Source organism: Carya illinoinensis, chromosome 16 (assembly GCF_018687715.1).
Source record: "Carya illinoinensis cultivar Pawnee chromosome 16, C.illinoinensisPawnee_v1, whole genome shotgun sequence".
Lineage (NCBI taxonomy): Eukaryota > Viridiplantae > Streptophyta > Magnoliopsida > Fagales > Juglandaceae > Carya > Carya illinoinensis.
The window spans coordinates 18,624,338-18,648,165 of record NC_056767.1 but is presented as its reverse complement, the minus strand read 5'-3'; the positions used below and the strand labels follow the sequence as shown (position 1 = coordinate 18,648,165).

The following is a 23,828-nucleotide window of genomic DNA, read 5'->3' as shown; positions in this document are numbered from 1 at the left end:
AAAATTCTATGGATGATCATAATGTTGACATATCAGTGCAAGAGGATGTGGGAATGCATGGTAAAGATGATTGTGGGTCTGAACCAGAAAAGGAGGAGGGAGAACACCTTGGAAAAAATAAAATCTACCTCTCGGACAGTGATGCTAAAAATGGGAAGAAATTGCCTAAAGGGGGACGTTTACTTAGAAGTTCGACCCGGGTTCCTAGCAAACCCGTTCGTATGAACCTATGATCTATAATCCTATGTTCTGGAATATCCGGGGCCTCAGAACGTCTCGGAGAAGGGTGTGTAAGTTGGTAAGGAAATTACAGTTGAATTTTATAATGTTAGCTGAGCCTTTTGCTGATGATTACAGGATGGTTAGTTTGCAACATCTGTTGAAGTTTGATTGCTGTTTTTCTAATTCTTGTGTTGGTGGAAAGCTTTGGTTACTCTGGAAAGAAGATTTGCATTTATCAGTTATTAGTTATAGTGCCCAACATGTGACTGTTTCTATGAGCATGGATTCTCGGCATGTTACTATTTCTGTGGTGTATGCTAAATGTAATCATGTTGAAAGACGGGAGCTTTGGAGGTTGTTACAAATTGATGCGGTCCAAGATGCACCTTGGTTATGCCTAGGTGATTTTAATATTATTCGTGGGGAGGAGGAACATTGTGGTGGTAGACCGAGAGGGGAGTAAGTTCTCGTTGATATGAATGATTTTAATGATTTTATTGATACTTGTGGTCTCGTTGATATGAAAGCTGTGGGGAGTAAGTTCTCATGGTGTAATGGCCAGAGGGGTCTTGCATGGAGTTGGTCGAAGTTAGATAGATGTTTGATGAATGTTGTGGCTGCAAGTTTTTTTTCGGACGCCTTATGCAAATATATGGCGCGGACAACTTCAGATTATGCACCTTTGTCGTTTGTGTTTAAGAATATGGGGAATCGCTATGGTCCTTCCCCTTTCAAGTTTAAGCAAATGTGGGTGTCTCATAGTAATTTTTGGGAGGTGGTTAATGATACTTGGAGTACTTCGATTGATACTAGGGGTCTTCAGGGTCTTGCTACAAAGTTAAAAAAAGTGAAAGTAGTTTTAAAGGATTGGAATCGTCGTGTTTTTGGCCATACGGAGATGAAGATCCAGGAATTTGAGAATAAAATTGAACAGTTAGACAGCCAACTTCAGGAGGGTTTCTCAGTAGACACAGAGCAAGCTTTATTGGAAGCTAAGGAAGAACTTGCAGTTTGGATGAAAAGAGAAGAAACAAGGCTTTCACAACAGGTGAAGCTTAGGTGGATGGAGACAGGAGAGGCCTCGGCTCAGTTTTTTAAAACTTTTGTTTCTCTTAATAAACCTTTTGTGCAGGAAATGAGGTGTCCAGATGGGACGTGTTTAAATTCTCCGGAAGAGATTCATTCAGGTGCGGTGGACTATTTTAGTTCCTTTCTACAGGCACGTAATCCCAGAGATCTTCCTGATTTGTCAAATTTGGTGCAACATTCTATTTTGGAGGAGGAAAATGCTAACCTCCTTCAGCTCCCTTCAATCCAAGAGGTTAAAGAGGCTATGTTTTCCATTTATGTGGATAGTAGCCCGGGTCCAGATGGCTTTGGTTCTGGTTTCTATAAGGCATGTTGGGATATTGTTGAAGCGGACGTGGTGACAGCAGTTTGGGAATTTTTTCTTGGTATTCCAATACCGAGGTTCTATTCAGCGTCCTACATTGTGCTCATTCTGAAAATGTAGAGGCCTACTGGTTTTGATAAGTTCCGCCCCATTAGTTTATGTTCAGTGGTGTATAAAGTCTTTTCCAAGATTTTGGTTCGAAGATTATCGCCTATCCTTAACAGAATCATCTCTTCAGAACAAGGTGCCTTTCTTCCTGGTCGAAGTATATTTGAAAATATTTCTTTGGCCCAAGAAATGATACACATGATTAACAAGAAGGTTAGGGGTGGTAATATTGTTATTAAAGTGGACATGGCTAAGGCCTATGACAGCATAGACTGGGATTTTTTAATCCATGTTATGGCTTCATTTGGCTTTTCTGGGAGGTTCTGTAGTTTGATCAGAAGTTGTGTATCGACTCCTTGGTTCTCGGTGGTATGAATGGGTCGGCTAAAGGGTTTTTCTCCAGTGGGCGAGGTTTGCGCCAAGGTGATCCTCTTTCACCTTACCTGTTCATTCTCGTTGAGGAGGTGCTCTCCAGGCTTTTAAAGCATAAGTTATGAGTGGGCATATTGTTCCGTTCTCTCATCCCCGAGGTACGCCTCTTGTTTCTCATTTATTATATGCTGATGATATTATGTTGTTTGTTAATGGTGAAAGATCTTCATTTCAAGAAGTTAGAGATACTTTTGAATTATACGAAGCCTAGTCTGGTCAAGTGGTGAGTAGAGAAAAGTCCTCAATCTTTTTTTCTAAGCATTCTACTAATGCTCAGAAAAGGAGGTCTTTGCTTTTGACATCGTTCTCTGAAGGTTTCTTCCCAGTCAAGTACTTGGGAGTCCTGCTTATGGTAGGTCGTATGAAAATCTCGTATTTTGATGATTTATTATGCGGCATTCGACGAAAATTGGAAGGATGGCAGAATAGGTTTTTATCTTCCGGTACTCGACTTCTTTTATTGAGACATGTTCTGGCTAGTATTCCTATTCATTTGCTCTCGGTTTTGCATGCTCCTAAGGCTGTCATGGTAGTATTAAAGCGGCTTATGAGTAATTTTTTCTGGGGTTCCTGGAATGGTAAACAGAAGCGTCATTGGGTAAGTTGGAGTAAGATTTGTTCCCCTATTCGAGAAGGAGGTTTGGGTCTTCGAAAGTTAGAGGAAGTCCAAGAATCTTTATTTATGAAGCTTGCTTGGAATGTCTTGACAGGTGACTCTTTATGGGCCAATTTTTTCAAGCATAAGTATGTGAAAAATCAGCATGTGACATTGGTAGATCAACGGAAAGGAACTTTATTTTGGAAGCAAATTGTGGGTATGTTTCCAAAGGTTTTAGGCAACTCTTGGTGGAGGGTGCGGGATGGAGATGTGTCCTTTTGGAGAGATCCTTGGCTTAAATCGGGAGCTCTTGCAAACTCTTGTGATATCTCTAATTTTCCTTTATTAAAAGTCCGGGAATGTCGGTTTCAAAATGGTTGGGATGTGGACTTGTTACATAGATTGGTGGGGGCAACTAAAATGGAAGAAATTCTAAATTGTCTCGGTGAACAAAAAGAGGGTGGAGATTTATTGATTTGGAAGCCAACTCTGAATGGGGTTTTTTCCTCAAAATCAGCTTGGGATTGTGTCCGTGTTCGTGCACCAAAATCTGAATGGGCTGCATGGATTTGGCATTCAGCTCTTCCAAAAAAATATTCGGTTACCATTTGGAAGGCTTTGCACTATAGCCTTACTGTGGATAGTCGGATTAGTTCGTGGGGCATTCCTTTGGTCTCAAGATGTGAATGTTGTACACAGGGGTGTGTGGAAGACCAAGATCATGTACTCGTGTATGGGAGGATTGCTGCAGATATTTGGAGGTGGGTATCTCTACAGTTAGGGATGCCTTATGACTCGCAGAGATCTTGGAGAGCAACTATGGAGTTGTGGTTTAGACATGCTACTCATTCAACTCAAAAAGGTGCTCTACTTGCTCTTATTCCTATTATTGTGACTTGGTCCCTTTGGGTGTGGAGGTGTAAGGCACGTATGGAAGGTAAACGCATTGCTGTGAGTTCTCTCTAGGGTTCTATTAAGGCAGCCATTGCATGGGTGGGTGTTAGGTTACATGCTAGTAAGAAGATATCTGATGGAGATGAAAGAGTGTTAAATTTTTTCTCTATTCCAGTTAAACATGTGAAGAGGAAAAACTTTCTGTTGGTGAAATGGATGAAACCAAGTCCAGGTTGGTTTAAATTAAATGTGGATGGGAGTTCCCTGGGAAATCCAGGTCATATGGGTGCAGGGGGCGTTATTAGAGATGCGAAGGGGAATCTTATTTGGGCTTTTGCGAAGGAGTTGGGATATGGGTTGAATAATGAAGCTGAGCTTAGTGCTCTTTATTATGGCCTTCTTTTTTGTAAGGATTTAGATATTGGAAGAGTGGAGATTGAATTGGATTCGCTGTTAGTGGTACATTGGTTGCAAAAAGGGCGTTGTGGTATATGGTATCTTGAAGATTATTGGGAAAAGATACAAGTTATGGTTGAAACCTTGGAGGTTAAGATCCAACATGTATACAGAGAAGGCAATGCAGGAGCAGATTTCTTGGCCCGTTTGGCATCTAATCAAAAGAATGGTACGTGGAGTTCATACAACGACGTGCCTCACTTGCTTAAAGGGATTTTGAAAGTAGATAAAATTGGACTTCCGACTATTCGAGTATAGGTTGTTTTTCTGGTGGTTTTTGGTTGTGGTAGTGTTGGTTTTTTTTGCAGGTCGGTTTTGTTTTTGTTGTCTTGTTGCTTTTGTTTGGTGTTTTTTTAGCACTTGGTTTGGGCTAGTTTATAGGGTTTTATTGTATGCCCCCAAGTGTCTTTTTGTTACCACGGTATTTCTCCGCCATAAGTAAGGGTTTATTAATAAACTTGGGACAGGACTGCTATGTGGGTGGCTACTGGCTCTTTACTAAAAAAAAAAAAAGGTTAATGTTGCATGCATGTCAGTAAAAGCATAAATGCATAATTAAAGTCGTAAGTAAGCATAGTATAACTCAACATATAGCATGGCATAACTGACATAACCTGAACTGAAGTGTGAACTGATCTTGACTTGACATGGCATGAACTTGAACTTAAAACATAACATGAACTAGCAACATAACATGAACATGAACTTGAAACATAACATGGACTTGAATCATAGTATGAACGTGAACATACATAACATAAACATGAACTTGAACTTAACATAAACCTGAGCATAATACGACATAAATGTGAACTTGATACATAATGTAAACATGAACATAACATAATATGAATGTGAACTTGAACATAACATGTACGTGAACATAACAAGACATGAACATGAACTTGAAACATAACGTGAACATGAACATAATATAACATGAACATGACCTTGAACATAACATAAACATGATATGAAGATGAACTTAAAACTTAACATGTACTTGAACATAACATAACATAACATGAACTTGATTTGAAACTTAACTTTATGTGGACTTGATTTGAAACTTATTCTTATCTCATGGGGTCACCATGATTGCTTATTCTTATCTCATGGGGTTACAATGATTGCTTATTCTTAACTACTTGACATGAATTTGGACTTGAATTCTGATAATCAAAATGATTCCGCCAGTCATTTCGTTAGGAATAGTGAACAATCAGAATGATTCAGCCCAACATATTCCATTAGAGATACTCAGACAATCAGAATGACTCTATCATGAGTATTTTAAATAACGTACCCTCACAATCAGAATGATTACACCATAAGTACCTAGTAATACTCTGACAATCAGAATTATTACATCATGAGTATTTTAAAACACGTACCCTAGCAATCAGAATAATTACATCAGGTGTACCTAGTAATACTCTAACAATCAGAATGATTACATCACGAGTATTTTAAAGAAGATATCCTAACAATCAGAGTGATTACGCTAGGAGTATCTGCATAACTAAACTTGAATGACATTCTGACAATCAAAATGATTTCATAAAAAATGCCTCGTGTGAATTAAAAATGGAGATGCTTGGATAATCATAATGATTACATCGCAAGTATCCTAGACATAACCAATCTGAACGTAACTCGAAAGACATGACCTACTTGAGATAGAAACATTTCGTAACATGACATAACATGTAATAGACAACATATTATACATGACATACTTGCAACAATGAATATTATATGACTTGACATACATGAAATAGATATCATACTTGGCATACTTATAAGATATAGCAATATATGACAGAATAGATTATGTAACAGATAAATATTCATGACAGAATAAATCTTGCATAGCAGATAAACATGTAATGACATGGCATGGCATGACATATATGATAACATACATATATAAACTGTAGTTTCCTTACCCATCACACATACATAATAAACTGATAGTAAATTAATAGCTAACTTACCTCGTTTGTCACGTTCTATGAAAATAAAGTGTGAAACATGAGGAACTGTAAGAAGATATTCTAAAAGTTAAAAATTTAATTATTAACAATTAGAAATGTGTAAAAGAGACAACTTAGAGTAAAATTGTCATTTTACCCTCTACATGTGAAAAAATGACCATTTTATCCCTAACTTAAGAATTTCACATCCTAATTCCAAAAATTTTCAAAATTTATTTTCCTCATGTAAATTTTGTCCTAAACTCAAATATCAAGTTATATATGCCGTGTGTTTCAGTTGATGAATAAATAATGAAAAGGTTTGAAGGTCAATTAGATATGTGTGTGTATCCTCTCTGTGCATGCCATATTAATAGCTTTTACTTCTTTTATCCATTTTTCCATTTCAGGGATGAACTTTTTCTCTTTGGAAGAAGCCCTGTGTCTGTGTCACCATGAACAATGTGAGGTTGCTTTCCCTTTTTTTAATTTTTCTCTTTTTTAAAACTCACATGGTTTTCTTTCATTGTTAACGTGACATTGGGATTGATGGGAGAGAGCAAGTGTTTCCTCTTCCTCTCTCTTTCTCCCCCAATTTCACCTAATTTCAACTTAATTTCTATAGTTTTCTCCAAATGGTTTCGTGTTACATAGTGTTATATAGTGTCTGTAGTGACTTTATAATCTCGTTTATATGAGATTTTCATTATTTTTAATTTGTAGACTGTAAGAATTGTAAAAACAATATGTTGATATTGCTAGGAATTGGAAGAACACGATGAAAAAACTCTTTGTATATTTATTACTTACTGAAGCTATACAAAACTCTCCTATTTATAGCAGCCTCATGCATGTCACTATACTACAAAATCACTAGGATACAATAAACCTGCCATACGCACTACTCCAATATTGCTTTTATATTACATGAAAGAAATGGCATGGCAGGTGACAGAAACACACTGCATGAATACAAACAAAAACATTTTATCTTTTGCACTCTACAGGTTTGCACATTCCCTCTGCAGGTTGCATCTGTTTTTCTGACCTGTACTACAACACAACAGGAGGATGGCTTTCCTTGGTGGATGCCTTTCCATCTCAGCAATGCCTTTCCATCTCAGCAATTTCTTCACTCTTCAACAGCCCCTCGCAAGATGGAGAGTAGATATCTGCTACTCCCATCTCGAGCATGCAAGAGTGGAGGCTTTGGGAATCTAAAGCTTGGTAAGCATATCTGCCACTTGTGACTTACTTGGCACATGTCTTGTAATAATGCATCCTTCTTGTATCTTATCTCGAATTAAATGACAGTCAAGCTCTATATGCTTGGTTCTTTCATGAAACATAGGGTTAGTGGCTATGTATAGGGCTGGCTTGTTATCACAATATAGAAGGGTAGCTTGGGGATGCTCTACTTGTAGGTCTTCAAATAAGTACTTGAGCCATGTTAATTCACAACATAGATTTTCCATGGCCCTATACTCTGCTTCCGAGGAGGATCTGGAAACAACATGTTGTTTCTTGGACTTCCAAGACACAAGTGAATCGCCAATTAAGACACAATACCCTGTGACAGACCTCCTGCTATCAGGACAAGCCCCCCAATCTGAATCACTGTATCCATGCAGCTGTAACCTTGAATTTTTTGGATAAAATAAGCCTTGGCCTGGTGCCCTTTTGATGTACCTTAGGATCTTGTGTGCTGCATGTAGGTGAGGAATCCTAGGATTATCCATGAAATGACTTAATAACTAGATTGCATATGAGATATCAGGCCTAGTTATTGTCAAATACAACAATCTACCAATGAGCCTTCTATTAATTGTTGGTTTTGGAAGCTCCTTCCTTCTTGCTCAACTTCATGTTTTGATCCATCCATAGGAATCTTAACAGGTATAGATCCAATGGTTCCCGAGTCACTCAAAATATCTAGAGCATATTTCCTCTGACATATATGGATGCCATCTTCAGATCTGGCCATCTCAATTCCAAGAAAGAACTTTAGCTTCCCTAAGTCTTTGATTCTGAATTTCTCATGTAGACTGGTTTTGAGACAATTAATGCTTTTAATGCAATTACCAGCTACTATAATGTCATCCACATAGACCAAAATGGCTGTGAATGATCCTTCAGTACTCTTGGTAAAAAAGCTGTAATCAGCTTTGGACTGTGTGAATCCTTGCTCAATAATGAAGTTGGAAAGCTTAGAATACCATTGTCATGATGCTTGCTTTAGGCCATATAAACTTTTCTTCAATTTGCACACCCTTTTACTATCATTACTAGGATACCCAGGGGGTAATTCCATATAAACCTCCTCATCTAACTCACCATGCAAAAATGCATTGTTTACATCAAGTTGGAAAAGGCCCCATCCTTTTATTGCTGCTGTAGCCAAGAGGGTTCTCACAGTTACAAGCTTAGCCATGGTGAGAAGGTCTCATGATAGTCTAGTCCTTCTTGTTGGGTGTATCCCTTTGCCACCAACCTTGCCTTAAGCCTTTCCACACTCCCATCAGCTTTGAATTTAACTTTATACACCCACTTACATCCAATTGTTCTCTTATTAGGTGGTAAACTAACTAAGTCCCAAGTTTCATTAAGTTCAAGAGCATCTATTTCAGCTCTCATGGCTATGCACCACTCAGGTGAATTTTTGGCCTCTTGGTAAGTGCTAGGTTCAGTTCAGGATGTAATGGAGGAAACAAAGCTCTATGTAAATTAGACAATTTTTCATATGAAATGCTGTTACTAAGAGGGTAAGGATTACCTGTGAGTCTCTTCCCTTTCTGTTTGTTCAACATTTTAGAGGGGTGAAGAGAAGTGGTCTGCTGACATATGAAATCCTGCAGAGTGGTGTTTTTCGAACCCTTGTTGACCTTCTTGGTAAGTGATTGATAGGGGTGGTGTTTGTTGCACTGTCATGAGGAAGAGGATCTTGTGGACTGGTTTCTGTCTCAATTTGAGAAGGGACTTCAATGACTTCCTGTTCTAAGATGTTGTTTTGTAAATCTGTCTCATTTTCTTGGAAAACGTTTGGGGTATTTGTGACAGGTTCTGTAAGAATGGTTGGGACTTGAGTGAAACTGATGCTGATTTGATTAGTTTGCAAATGAGTATTAGTGGAAGTCCCATTTTTGTAGGGGAAAACATTCTCATAGAAAACCACATTTCTTGAAGTGAATACCCTTTTGGTTTCAAGATCCAGCAAGGTATATCCTTTAATTCCAAAGGGATATCCCATAAACACACATTTCTTTGCTCTGGGGTCAAATTTGTGCCTTCCATTTACAATGGTGGTGGCAAAGGCCAAGCATCCAAAAACTTTAAGATGGGTGTAGCTCGGCTTTGTTTTGAATAGGATTTGATAAGGACTTTTGTTGTTTAAGATAGGTGAAGGTATTCTGTTTATGAGATGTACAACAGTTAAAATACAATGGTTCCAATATCTTAAAGGTACCCACTTTGAAATCTTAGTGCTCTTGCTGTGTTTAAAATGTGTTGGTGCTTTCTTTCCACCACAGCATTTTGCTGTGGTGTTTCAACACAACTCCTTTGATGTATGATCCCCTTTTCAAGATAAAAGTTTTTTATGTTAAACTCCCCTCCATTGTCACTTCGAATGATTTTTATTTTGGTTTCAAATTGAGTTTCCATCATAGCACAAAAGTGTTGAAGAGTGATGGTGGCATCAGATTTTAGTCTTAACATATAAGTCCAAGTACACCTACTAAAATCATCAACAATAGTTAAGAAGTATTTTGAACCATCATTGCTAATCTCATTGCAAGGACCCCAAATATCACAATGTAAAAGTTCAAAACACCTTTCTGTTGTGTGTGTACTGGTGTGGAATGTTAGTTTGTGAAGTTTGGCTAAGGGACATATGAAGCAAGGTTTATCACTAGGAGTTTTGGCAAAATGCACGTCACCACCTATATCAAAAACTGAGTAAGAAGAGTGTCCTAGTCTATAATGCCAAATATCAAAGGTTTGGTCATTGTTGGTGGTTGGAATGGAAACTGAAAAAGAAGATGAAGATGAGAGACTCATTTTGTCCATTGCTTCTGACAAGGCTGAGGGAGAGACCTCTCTTTGCAGCATGTGGTACAGCCCCTGCCTCACTTCACCCATGCAATTGTCCTCCAAACTGAAAGGTCCTGTATGTAGCAGAAATAAGTAAAGAAAAGCAAACATCAATGAAGTGTTTGTGTCGGTTTTCTAGCAGAAATTAGGTTGAAGGTGAAACTAGGAACACAAAGAACATCTTGTAGGATAAGAGAATCTGTAACTCTTACTGTTCCTATGTGAGTAACAGCAGCTACCTCACCATTAGGTAGAGCAACAGAGTGAGAGGTTTGTGATTGTATTGAAGAGAACAATGAGGGGGAGCAGATCATATGATCTGTTGCCCCCGTATCAATGATCCAAGGCACATTCAATTTATTTGAAGATTTGGAATTAAAAACAGATAGGCAAAGTGGTATACCAGACATTTGATGGACATTTTCATCAGTAGATGAAGATGCAAAGATGCTTTGAACATTGTTGGCTGAGGGGTTCAGATGTGAGGGACTTGAGACTGGTTTAAGTAGAGCCATAAGTTGAGACTTAAAGATACTTGAGACTTGTCATTTACCAAGTCCTGTGCTAAAATTGGAGAACCTGTGGCTTGATTTGCTGAAGGTTTGTTCCTCCCATCAAACTTGTGAGTTGATGGGTATCCATGAAGCTTGAAACATTTGTCTACTGTATGACCTAGAACTTGACAATGAGAGCAAACTGGTTTGTTTGGATTAGCCTTAAAACATCTTTCAAGAGAATGGCCTGTCATTTTGCAAAAAGAACAATAGTATCGATCCCTCTTTTGTGTAGAAGTGTTTGGTTTACCACCTTCCTTGTAGTTGCCTCGAGTAAATAGTGCCATAGAGTCATGAGCAGATCCCTCAGTGGATATTTCCCTTCTTTTCTCTTCTTGTTGTATTATGGAGTAAACCTCATTAAGACTAGGAAAGGGTTTGATTAAAAGAATTTGAGCCTTGATTCCCTTATAAGAATCATTCAGCCCCATTAGGAATTTCATAACCCAATCCCTTTGTTGGTTTTGCACAACAGTTTTCAAGCCTCCACAGCTGCAACTTGGAATTGTCTCATAGTTCAAAAGCTCATCAAGTAAAGTTTTGAGTTTGGAGAAATAAACACTTACAACATCTTGGTTTTGCATCAGCATGGTTACAACTTGTTTGATCTCAAAGATTCGAGGTGCATTTTGTTGTGCAAAACGTTGCTCCAACTCAAGCCAAAGTTCATGTGCTGTTTCTGCATATACTGTGCTGCATTTGATATCAAGGGCCATGGTATTTTGCATCCAAGTGATTACAACATCATTGCAACGCAACCAATGTTCCATGAGAGGGTCATTTGGGTCAGTTGGCTCACATAGACTTCCATCAATGAAGCCAAGCTTATTTTTGATTCTTAATGCTCTCTTCATTGATCTAGCCCATGAGTAATAGTTACTGGCATCCAAGCTATGAGTAACAAGCATGGAGCCAGTGTTATCATTTGTGCCGATGTAGTATGGACTACTTGGATGAGCAGGGTCCTTGGTTGGGTTTGAGTTTTGGTTTTGATTGTGGCTTTTGGAGCTATGTTCTTCCATAGCCTAAGCTCTGATACCATGTAAGCATTGTAAAAACAATATGTTGATATTGCTAGGAATTGGAAGAACACGATGGAAAAACTCTATGTATATTTATTACTTACTGAAGCTATACAAAACTTTGCTATTTATAGCAGCCTCATGCATGTCACTATACTACAAAATCACTAGGATACAAGAAACCTGCCATATGCACTACTCCAATATTGCTTTTATATTACATGAAAGAAATGGCATGGCAGGTGACAAAAACACACTGCATGAATACAAACAAAAACATTTTATCTTTTGCACTATGCAGGTTTGCACATTCCCTCTGCAGGTTGCATCTGTTTTTTTGACCTGCACTGCAACATAGCAGGAGGATGGCTTTCCTTGGTGGATGCCTTTCCATCTCATCAATGCCTTTCCATCTCAGCAATGCCTTTCCATCTCAGCAATTTCTTCACTCTTCAACATAGACGGTGCTCACAATAATCAACGTGTTTAGGCCTATCACATCTAGTAGAGAAAGAATATGCATCATCATGATATATTGAAACCAAATATGTGGTTTCTAAATTTGTACCTACTGTTATTTCTTTAATTTATATAGCAGATACATCTAATATTACTTGTATGTGCAGTTTTGTTAGATTTTCCATGCAAAAACACCATAGCCAAAAGAAGTAAACATCATTCCTAAATTTGTTCTGCAAAATTAGTGAAAATATTGATGAAACAGAAAATAGGATTCCTAAATTAGGCATTTGCCTAAATTTGTTAGGGGGAAAGAGTCTGTTTGAACCTTTTATCAATAAAACAGAAAGAACCCAAGAAGAGGAGAAACAAAAGACTTGGCCATTGCAGAAAAAACATGTAGAATATATCTTCTTGGAAGGTGTATCCATGACACGTGTGTGTTAAATGCTCAAGACTGACATCTTTAACACCACACACGTTCACAATGTTCAATCATTTAACCCTCTGTTCTTCTGTTTTATGGTATTTTGCTCTATCATCTTTATCAAGTTGGTAAGTAAAATATTGTAAATGTCGAAGTTATATGTTTTTTTTTTTTTTGGGTTTTTGGTCTACCTGAATTTCGAAGATATATCATGGAGATTTATTACTTATAATAAAAAATTTGGTCTTTTATTTGATTTTGAGATGTCCGAAAGTATTATACTATTTGGAAATTTTATTTGATTTTGAGATGTCCGAAAGTATTATACTATTTTGAAATTTCTTCAATGTCTTACTTATCCTTTACTATTAGCTTATTTCAGAAAGTTTAGCGCATAGAATAAGCTACACTGTTTTCCATGTTTTATTTTCTGAACTTCTTGTCTAGAAAGTTACTTGTACTTGCATGCAGATTGTTTGTTAGAAGTATATTATATATATATATATTGTGATATCTCCATGATGCTATGCTCCAAAGCTGCTAGGAATGTCTCATAATTAAGGGTTTGATCAGTATCTTAAATCCAATGCGCACATTTTCTAAAAAGAAAAAGGAAAAACCCATACTTCATTTTCTATTACCTATGATGCTTGTCATAATTTATTTTATTTCTCTCATGACATTTTTTATTCACATAACATCTAAGATAAAAGTTATATTGTAACTGATATTTTAGCTTTCTGTGTTTTTGTACAGCCCTGGTTCGTAAGGAAATTTAGGATAAGACTGATTGAATAATTTGGAAGATGAAGCAGATTTCTCCTATTCCTATCCATCTCAGTATCTATTCTCCAAATGATGTGTTACTAATTTTAGTTTTTTTGTCAACTTTCTTGCCTTCTTGTTATTTGGGTTAATTTGTTATGATGTCCATGGAGTGCTACTATCACACTCTGAGTATCTTGTATGTGCTTTGTGGGAACTTATGTTATTATGTTATAATAATGACCAACGAAACAACATCTTGCACGAATTTCATGGCAACTGATTGCAGTTGTCCATGCATAAAAGACTATTGAAAATTATGGCTTGTAATTTTGACCTAGTCCTCTAAAAAAGATTCCACAAATATGCTGACTAATCTTACCACATTATGAGATGTAAACCACTCAAGCCCAAAAGAAGCTCGTAGTCAATTAAAAATGCAGCCGAATTTTGAAGAAGGAATTAGAAAACAACTGGAACATCTTATATTAGATCTATCTGCAACTATTCTCCTCATAGAGGGATAAGCGAAACAGCTCCAGGTATATTGTTTTCAAGGGGTTGGTCTCCCGCCCACCAATTATCATTCCAAAATATTATTTTAGACCTTTTACCCATGCATTCCCCAAAAGATCTTAGATGAGAAAGTTTAGAGTTGTATTGAACGCAAGCAAATTTTTAAAGAGAAACGGTAAATCTCCACTATTAATCCCCAAACAAGAAGTTCCATTGGATATAGAATAGATATAAGAAGCATATAGGTTATACTAGTAAAATATGACACCCCTAACTCCCACGTACCGACACTTGGAAATCGAGGCGTCGGGATGATAACAACAAGAGTCACACATCCCATCGCTAAGTCCAAGTGTGTGCACAAGCGAAAGTGTACAACAAATATAATGCAGCAGAATAATAAAGTCAGTCGACTAAGTACAAGAATTTATTTAAATACAAACTCGCTTAAAAACAAGCGTACTAAAAATATTATAAATAACCAGTAAAATTATACCACAAGCCAAAAGTAATAACTAAAATCGAGAAATAAGTCACAACCCACTAGAGAGTGATTCCTGATCACTCCTCCGGCTGATCCGCATCCTCAGGCTCAACCTCTCTTCCGACACCAAAAACTACGGTACCAAAGAGGGTACTTGTGATATCCTATTTTTATGTGTATTTTTATTGAATAAGTATTTTAATTTAATTAAAATATTGGTTATTTTATTTTAAATTTATCAAATTTTAATTAGATTTATTTAGTTGTGAAATTTATTTTGAGGTGATTTCTTAATATTAATTATTTTTTTGTGTTTAAATTGCTATTTAATTTAATTTAGTTTATTTTTGGATTTTAAATTGTGTTATTAGTTTTACTATTTATTTGTTTTATTTTAGCTAGATACTGTATTTAAATTATTTTATTCAATTTAGAGCTTTTAAAATTATTTTCGTTGGATCAGTTTCTGGACCCTAGAGGTGAGAACTATACCTAATTTTTTTCCCATATTTTCTTTTTCTCTTTTTCTTTTTCTTCTTCATCTTTCTTTTTCTTTTTTTTTTTCTTTCTTTTTCCCTCATTTTTCTTCTCTCTCTCTCTCTCTCTCTCTCTCTCTCTCTCTCTCTCTCTCTCTCTCTCTCTCTCTCTCCCTACGCAACTCTCTTTCTTTTCTTTCTCTTCCGCTGTTTTCTTCATCTGCCCAGAACCGCCACCATTGGCCGCCGTGCATCTCACCACCCCCACCGATCGACTCCCCTCCGGCCGGTGAACCTCCCCACCAAATCTTAGCCCCATTCGTGCCACTTTGGGCTCCTCCAAGCCGCATGGTTTTTCCTCCATTTCATTGTCGTCATTCCACCTCTAGCCACCACTTCAACACTGACCTCTTGCTGACCTAAACCGCCCATTTCCAGCTCCGATTCGTCGCTAGAGCAACCCCCACAAGCTCAACTCCGTTTTGGACTTTTTTCACTTCCACAGCCGTTGTTGCCGGCACCCATGACCAACCCCCACTTCCACTAGCTTCATAAACACCTCTAAGTTGTTCTCTATTAATCTCAAGTCTTGGCTTGTCCCCATTCCAAAATGCATATTTTACAACCTACGACCATAGTGCTTTTACACTATTATATTGCTTTCTGTTCGCCTTTTGCATTTCATTGATCCTCCAAAAATTATTATATAGCGCTATAAGTATTTTCCAAATTTCATTTTAGATTTAAATATATTATTACTTTTACAATAAATTATGACAGGTTGGTCATGCAGTACTGAGTCCAAGGAGTCAGGGGTCAGATGGATTTGAGGATAGAGTTATTTATTTTTGGATGAGTTGGATTGTTGGTTATCTTTGTGTCTTGTCATTTGCGCTGCATGGTGCATGCATGTACATGTGTTGGATATTGAAAACTGGGTTTTCATGAGTTAAATGGATTTTTTTGGGTGCAAGATGGGGTATTATCTCGGTGGACCTCCTCTAGTCACTTAGGAGCAGAAAATACTGATGACATCCCCTGGATTGTTGTTGGGTGACAACAGGATCGCATGATACGGTAATCCTGTCGTGCCGACTCTGTGGTTCCTCAGCTGGCGGGGACTAGAGGATGCCTAGTCATGGTACACGCTGGGTGCGGAGCTGAGTATCACTTGTATAGATGTCACATGCATAGTCATTACCTGTGATATGGCATAGGAGTCAAAGTGTGCGGATGATCCCTAGGGGAGGTCATGGTGCATACAGTAATTGGAACTGATTTTGGATATTGGATATGGGTCATTTTCTAGGAAAATGGTGAGTTTGATTAAAGGATTATTTGTGGGTCATTTTCTGGGAAAATGATGAGTTTCTTTAAAGGATATTTGTGGGCCATTTTCTAGGAAAGTGGCGGGATTTTTATAAGTAGATTTTTGTGAACCATTTTCCCAGATTTCTTGTTTTGGGCCATTATCTGGGATAATGGTGGGGATTTGTTTTAAGGAATTTATTGTGGGCCAAAAATGGAATTTTTGGCGTGCGTGGAAAAAACGTGGATTTTCGGGACACATGCATACGGCATCTTGTTCATGCATATTGTTGAGTTTTAATATATTTTTATCTTGTGAGTGTTCGGATTATTACTTATCTGTTGTACCGTCTTTGGTACCGTAGACTTTGGTGCAGATGAGGAGGAGGAGGCTTAGCCTGAGGAGGCGGCTCCGTCGGAGAATTGAGTTGGAGTTGCTTGTATTGTTGAAAAATATTTCCCTTGCCTTTGTTTTATGTATTTTGGAATTGTGACAATGTTAAACTTGTAGTATTTTATTACGCTTGTTTTAAGCAAATTTGTATTTAAACAAAATTCTGGTACTTAGTTGAAAGACTTTTTATTACTACTGCGTAATTTTTATGTACATGTGTTACATGTTCACACACTCGGCACTTGGCGATGGGATGTATGACCCTTGTTATCATCATCCCGACGCCTCGATTTCTACGTGTCCGTACGTGGGAGTTTGGGGAGTCATAGTACCGCAGGTAAGTAATAAACCAAACAAACTTCAAGATAAAAATACATTAAGCAACAACAATATGTATGAACATAATGCCATATGCATGAGGTCTGAAAATTCACATTTTTCCACGCATGCCAAAATCTCATTTTAGCCCAAAAAATCTAATCTCGCCATGTTTTCAAAAAATGGCCCATTAACCAAACATTAGAGCACTGTAGGTGGGAATCACAGGCGGGACTCTACCACCATCCCTATGCGTGCACTGTAGGTGAGAATTACAGGCGGGACTCTACCACTATCCCTACTTACCACCATCTCTACAAGTTCGTCTATAGGTGAGAATCGCAAGCGGGACTCTACCACCATCTCTGCTTACCACCATCCCTACAGTACCTCTGACCCAAATCATTCAATCCATTCATTTCAAACATACCCAAAATCATTTATCACATGAAATCCAATTTCCATTTCCAACACATGATCATGCATGCAATTACATGAAAACCCAGTTTTCATTTTACAAACATGAACATGCGTGCACTATGCAATGTATGATACAAAACCAATACCCAATAACCAACAAATTCTAACATCAACCAATCACACAAATATCTCTATCCTCCAATCCAACCGACCCCCGACTCCTTAGACTCAGTCCGGCACAACCAACCAAATCAAAGAATATTTGTTAATTGCCAAATATATTTAAATCTTAAAGAGAGTTTGGAAAATACTTATAGTATTTTAAAATAATTTTTGGAGGATTAATGAGCTGCAAAAGGCGTAAGCAAAGCAACGTAACAGTGCAAAATGCACTGTGGTCGTGGGTACCAAAATATCCAAATATGAACGGAGGCAAACAAAGACTAAGGAAGGCTAGGGAATGGCTCATGGAGGTCAGTGGAGTTGATCGTGGTGGCTGGTGGCCGTGGGTGGCAGCGCACGGAGGAGATAGGCCAACTTTGAGGAAAAGAGGCCATGGGAGAGTGAGGGAGAGTATGGTGGCCATAGGTCACGGTGGGGCATGAGAATGGATACGGGAGGTCATTGGTGGATGGGGATAAAAAATCGTGGGAAAAATAGGGAAGGAAAAGAAGAAAAAGAAAGAAGAAAAATAAAAAAGAGAAAAGAAGAAGAGGAGAAAGGAAAAAGGAAGGAAAAGAAATAAGGTCCAACCTTTGCCAACTCAGGGTCTCCAACTAATCCAACGAATATAAATTTTAAAACGACGAATTAAATAAAATAATTTAACCACAGTGACTTAATAAAATAAAATAATAAAATCCAACAATAAACTACTTTAAAATAAGGAGCATTTTAAATGCAAAACAATAATTAATATTAAGAAAGCATATCAAAATAATTTTTAAAACTTAAAAATCATAAAATAAATCCAATGAAAATTCTATAAATTTAAAATAAGAGAATCAATTTTTAAATCAATTAAAATACTCATTCAATAAAAATACACTAAAATATGGGGTATCACATAAGATTTGAGCGCTTTTAACCTAGGCAGGAGAGGTGATTTGAGAGATTTTGAGGCTATTTTTTCTTTTGCCCTGTTTTGGAAAGTCCGAGGATCTTGGGTTTCCTATTCTTGGTGCTTTTGCTCCTAGGTTTGGTTTTTGACGGTGTGCGCTGCCCCTCTGATGGCCTTGCCGTCAGTGGGGAATGCAATTCCTGGTGTTTCTTCTAATAATTCTTATGCTCAGGCGGTCTCAAAACATGCAGAGAATTCATCATTCAAGTTACCTATACGTTTTCTTGTTGATATTGATGGGGAGTTGGGTTTTATATTAAAGAACTAGAGATAGTGACGGCTGCAGAAGATTTTAAGTTTTCTTTGGTAATGATTCATGAGAGTCAGGCCATCCATTGATAATATATGTCTGCATGTGGTGAAAAAATGGGGCCTGTTAGAGATTCTACAGATCAGTTTCATGGATGACTGTCATGTTTTGATCCACATGAAAAAGGAACGTGATTTCGTACATGGTTGGGCATGTGAAGGAAGAACTTTGGAGGGGAACTCCTTTCGACTGTTCAAATGGACCAAAGATTTTGATCTTAAGAAGGAGTCTCATTTGGCTCCTCAGTGGATTTTCTTGCTAGGATTGACAATGCACTTATATAGACTGGATTGTCTCCAAATCCTTGCAACTCAGTTTGGTCGTTACCTTGGCACTGACAATGCAACCATCAATCAGAGAAAAGCAACATGGGCTAGAATTTACGTGGAGGTGGATTTAACCATGGAGCCGATGAAAGGTTTTCCTATAGTGGTATAGCCGACGACTTGTATATGGTAAGAAGTTAAATATGAAAAACTGGTATTTTATTGTAAGAAGTGCTTCCGACAAAAACATTAACAAAGGACATCAAAAATATAGAAAGAAGGAGCAATGGAACAATGATCAGTAGAATAATTCTCTCCCATTTCCCTTGTTCAATCTTATGTTATTTAAGATAATACAAACAAATAAGGCTAGGTCATATAGTCTTAGGGCATACAAGCCTTGCGCACTCCATTTTTTAATGGTGGGCCTTATTCTTTTTTAAATAGAATTCGTAATACTTGCATTCTCTAAGACTATATCTAAGTATATTACTCCCATACGAACATAACTTATTTATTTCACTCGATGAGTTTTGACGATCGATTAGGTTTATTTAATTGATTAATTACTACTAGTGGCAAAACTTGTATAGAAAATTATCAGCTAGCTTCTGACCAATGTGAACAGTAGACTTTGTATCCAAATGAAGGTGATATGCTAAAAAGGTTGATCCCACAAAATCAACATGCACGACATTCTTCAGTTTTATATTTAGTTGAACATCTCTTACAGATCTTAGGAACTTTCCTTCTCCAGTAGAAACTACAATCTGCAAAAAATATGAATATTTTTAGAATTTTTATAATGATTAATTTGCAAAGATCCATTATGGAACTGTAAGCAATTTGTGAAAGGATAAATGTTTTAGTAAGAAAGAGATCCTACAAAAGTAAACTCACAAACTGACCTGGCTTGATGTCACATGTTAAATAGTAAAGTCACTTTTTTATAATAAACTAGATCTAACATATCATATAAATTCATGTCAGTTTGTAAGGTTACTGATGAAAGAAACTATGCATAAAAGAAACTGATTAAACTAAGCTAAACCAAAGAAAGTACCATAAGAATGGGGAGATCAGGAGAGTTAAGACTGTGTAGAAGATTATTGAAAAACTTCTCCAACCTTCCCCTATAGAGCCTAGAGTCCTGCTCACCACAATCACTCTCTCCCTGATACCAAAGCAGTGCATGAATATTACCACCAATACTTTTGCCTCGCAACTCTTGCTCTATCCATCAACTAATTGTATAGTATAGTACCCTTTTGCCACTTTTCTATCTTTGTTCCTTCTATTGTGTAAGGGACTTGGCCAATCACTCCAAAGTTTGGACATTTTACCAATATTTGGTTGGAAAAGGGAATGCCTAGTCCCACCCCGTAGGTCTTCAAATTGTCAATTTCCTTATGGAGAGGTTCACGAGCTATCTCCCAAGTCTTGTTTAAAGATAGTCTGAGGATGTTGGGAGTGGGAATGCATTGTGGAGCTAGGAACCTTTCCATCCCACTTGAGCAAGTTGGTTTTGGTATCATTGTAAATGCCTCCACGTCCAGCCATGTTGCTTTGTCCTGCTAACAGAGACACTACAAGAAATATGGACTTTTCACATGAGTTTTTTTTTTTTTTTTCCAAGCTCTACATCCATGGTAAATACTTAGCTTATGACATGAAAACTGTTCGTGGGAAATAAATATGGCTTTTTCCACGAGATCATGTCCACGAGCAAGACTTTGTGGGAAATACCCTGATGTCACAAACAACATCCGTGGAAAATGAAAATAACATTTTACCACGTAATCATGTTCGAAGATCGAAAATTCGTGAAGAAAACTCACATTTTACCACGTATTCATGTTGTCGCAAATAAGCATTTTTTGAGATTTTAAATCTCCACCCTCGGATCACTTAGATCCCTAATTCCCACCCATATTTCCTCTCTCTTCTATCTCCCCCTCCCTCCAAATGCCATATCTCCCCCCTCCCTCCCGAAAAATCGAACTCTCTCTCTCTCTCTCTCTCTCTCTCTCTCTCTCTCTCTCTCTCTCAACCACCACCACAGACGCACCACCACCACCACCACCACGTGACACCACTCATCCCTCTCAGATTGACTCTCTCTCCCTTCTATTCTCTTCTCTATCTCTGTCTCTAGACTAGGGCTCTGCCGCTGCCACCTCCACGACATTACACCATGGTCACCCATAGCTCCTCTGTCAAGCCGACAGTGCCCATCAAGACAACAACACCATCGATCCACCCACACTCACCCCCAACGCCTCCATCAAGCTGACAATGCCGTCCCTACCTTGCTGTGAATATTCCACCATGAGATGGTGAGACACAACTGAGGACCCCAATGCCAACAACCCAAGAATATTCCACTGCACTGCTAAGAGTAGCTTCCCTTTATTTGCCTTAGTTTTCTATCTTGTTATGTGTAAGCTTTTGAAGGTTGAAGTGCCCCAAAGGTATTGTGGAGGAAATTGCCACTAGTCAGGGAACTCTTCTTTTATTTCACTGCATTGTTGATTTGAGTTCAGTTCACTATGATTATTCTGCTCATTCTATTGACCATCTTTTCCTTGAAGCAAGATCTGATGATTGGTAACTACCATATGTTTAATTTGCTTTCGTGAAAAGGGTTCTGCTTCAGTCATGTTCTTTTTGTTAAATGTGAATTGGTGCATTTAACTTAATTAAATTAGAAACTGCTTTCAAATTAATGCCAGGTCAATGTGAATTGAGCTGTTATATGTGGTTGTTATAATGTGAATTGGGCTATTATATGTGGTTGTTTAGGCTAGTATGCATGGCTGGTTGGGATGTTTTAATTGCCGGAAGGTGTGGTTGCTTTAGCTTGAAGTGTGTGTGGGGGTATTTTCGGGCTGTTGTGCATTTATGAGTTTTCAAGTTGATAAATTTTAGCATGTGTATTTAAAAAATGAAGCTATCTTTTCTAAAAGTCTAAAGCTCCACTTTTTGAATGATTTATTGTACAATATATCATGGTCATACAAATCAAGCCTACATGGTTCTCATCCCCTCACCTATAATTTTGTTTTACTAAACTTGACTCAATACACTCAATTCAATCTTCTATTTTCCTTCCCTCATTTAGCCTCTATTTTGAATACCTTTAGTCCCAGAAGAGAGTCCTTCCATCTGACTTGAACTGGGTCTTGTGGATTAAAGGAAGATCTCCAGTTATTTAGCAGACCAGTCCAATGATATGTGAATTTGATTTATGATTCCATAGTTGTGTTATTTATTGTGTTGAACTCAAGTGGATAAAATATCTACATTTGTGTTGGATTGGATTACATGGGCAGCAAGGTTTTTCTTGTAAACATGTTACTACAATTAACTGTTTTTTTTAGGAATTTTTATTGCTGTCAATTTGAATCTTGGAGGTTTGTATATGACTTTTTATTTTATATTAGACAATTTTTTATGATCATTTTTGGCTCAGATTCATTTTGTTTTGCTTTTACAATTTTGTTTTTCTGAATTATTTTAGTATTTGCTATGAAGACTTTTTTTTTTTTTTTTTTTTTTTTTTTTTTTTTTTTTTGTGTTAGGAGAAGCTTTTTCCCACAAATGTTCTAGTGGATAATACTGATATCCACCAGTACCTCTTGTGGTAATTGCTCCTATTCCCATGAGCAAAAACGAAAATGGACATGCTTTTGCAACAAGCTTCATCACCTCTTACTACGAGATGTGTCATGGGAAAATGTAGGTATTGGCCACAAATTAAACCTTTCATGGGCTATAATACTTTTCGCGGCAAGTTTTTCACCACGAGCTTCCCACGATAATATTTTGTGCAAAAATGGATTTTCCCACAAAAAGTTTACTTTTTTCTATGAATTTCCCCCTTGGGAAAAGGCTGAATTTATTGTAGTCGAATCTGTTTTTGGGTTTGAGCTCTCCAGTTGGCATAAAATATCCAACATGAGTAACAAGTACAAAGAAGATGACAAAAAGAAACATCCTTTTTTCTTTTCTTTTAGATATTGCAGGGGTAATAGTTGTGCAATGATGGAAGAGAAGCTAGCTACATCTTAAATTTATATGACTTGGAACTCCATTTTAGGTGGCATACAGAGTGTACGATTTGTTTCTAGCCCTCAACTCCCTAACCAAGAAAACAAACTAGCACTCAATATCAGGAATTTTCGACCACTGAAAAGATAGTACCTAAACTTTATTTTTAGCCTCATCTCTATAACTGAGAAAACAAACCAGTTTTTAGTATTTGTAAAATTTGATTATTGTTATATCATGGAAGTCATTAATTCCCTAAGAAAGCTATGAACATCGAATGCTCTGTACCAGTTGTTAGGTGCTAATTTATTTTAACCAAAAGGAAATTATCGTAATAATACCAAAAAATTAAATTAAAATTTGGCTGCATATGTGTTTGGAAGCCACTCCCCAAGGTTATAATCAATATAACTTTCTTCGATTCTTTTCTTCTAAGAGTCCTTACATAGACTGTTTACCCAAAATCAATTTTTAGAGTAATGTTAGATACAATCCTAACTAGAGTGTGCAAGTTCCGTGCACTCTATTTAAAAAAAAAAATGAAGTCTATGAGTAATGCTAGATACAAGTCCTGCATATGCCTTTCAAATTATACAAATCATTTATCTTGTCCAAATTATGTCGGCCATATATATGTCTTGATAGCCATACAGCACTCACCAATCTCACCAATCAAAGATGAGAGAGGCATAATTAGCCAAAAAAAGCTTGATGACTTGATGACATATGACACGATTCTGCAAATAAAAAACCTAGTTCGAAACCCCTCAC

At 37.3% G+C, this 23,828-nt stretch overlaps 1 protein-coding gene across 1 annotated transcript; it reads left to right on the top strand.

Moving 5' to 3' along the window:
* Nucleotides 1-697: 697 nt before the first annotated feature.
* On the top strand, nt 698-9,260 carry LOC122298876. The gene is made up of 9 exons (XM_043108722.1): nt 698-1,618; nt 1,736-1,936; nt 2,053-2,187; nt 2,433-3,690; nt 3,823-4,272; nt 6,490-6,548; nt 7,108-7,306; nt 8,653-8,749; nt 9,137-9,260. Exons 1-9 carry the CDS (start codon nt 698-700, stop codon nt 9,258-9,260), a joined length of 3,444 nt encoding a protein of 1,147 aa, XP_042964656.1.
* The last annotated feature ends 14,568 nt before the right edge of the window (nt 9,261-23,828 follow it).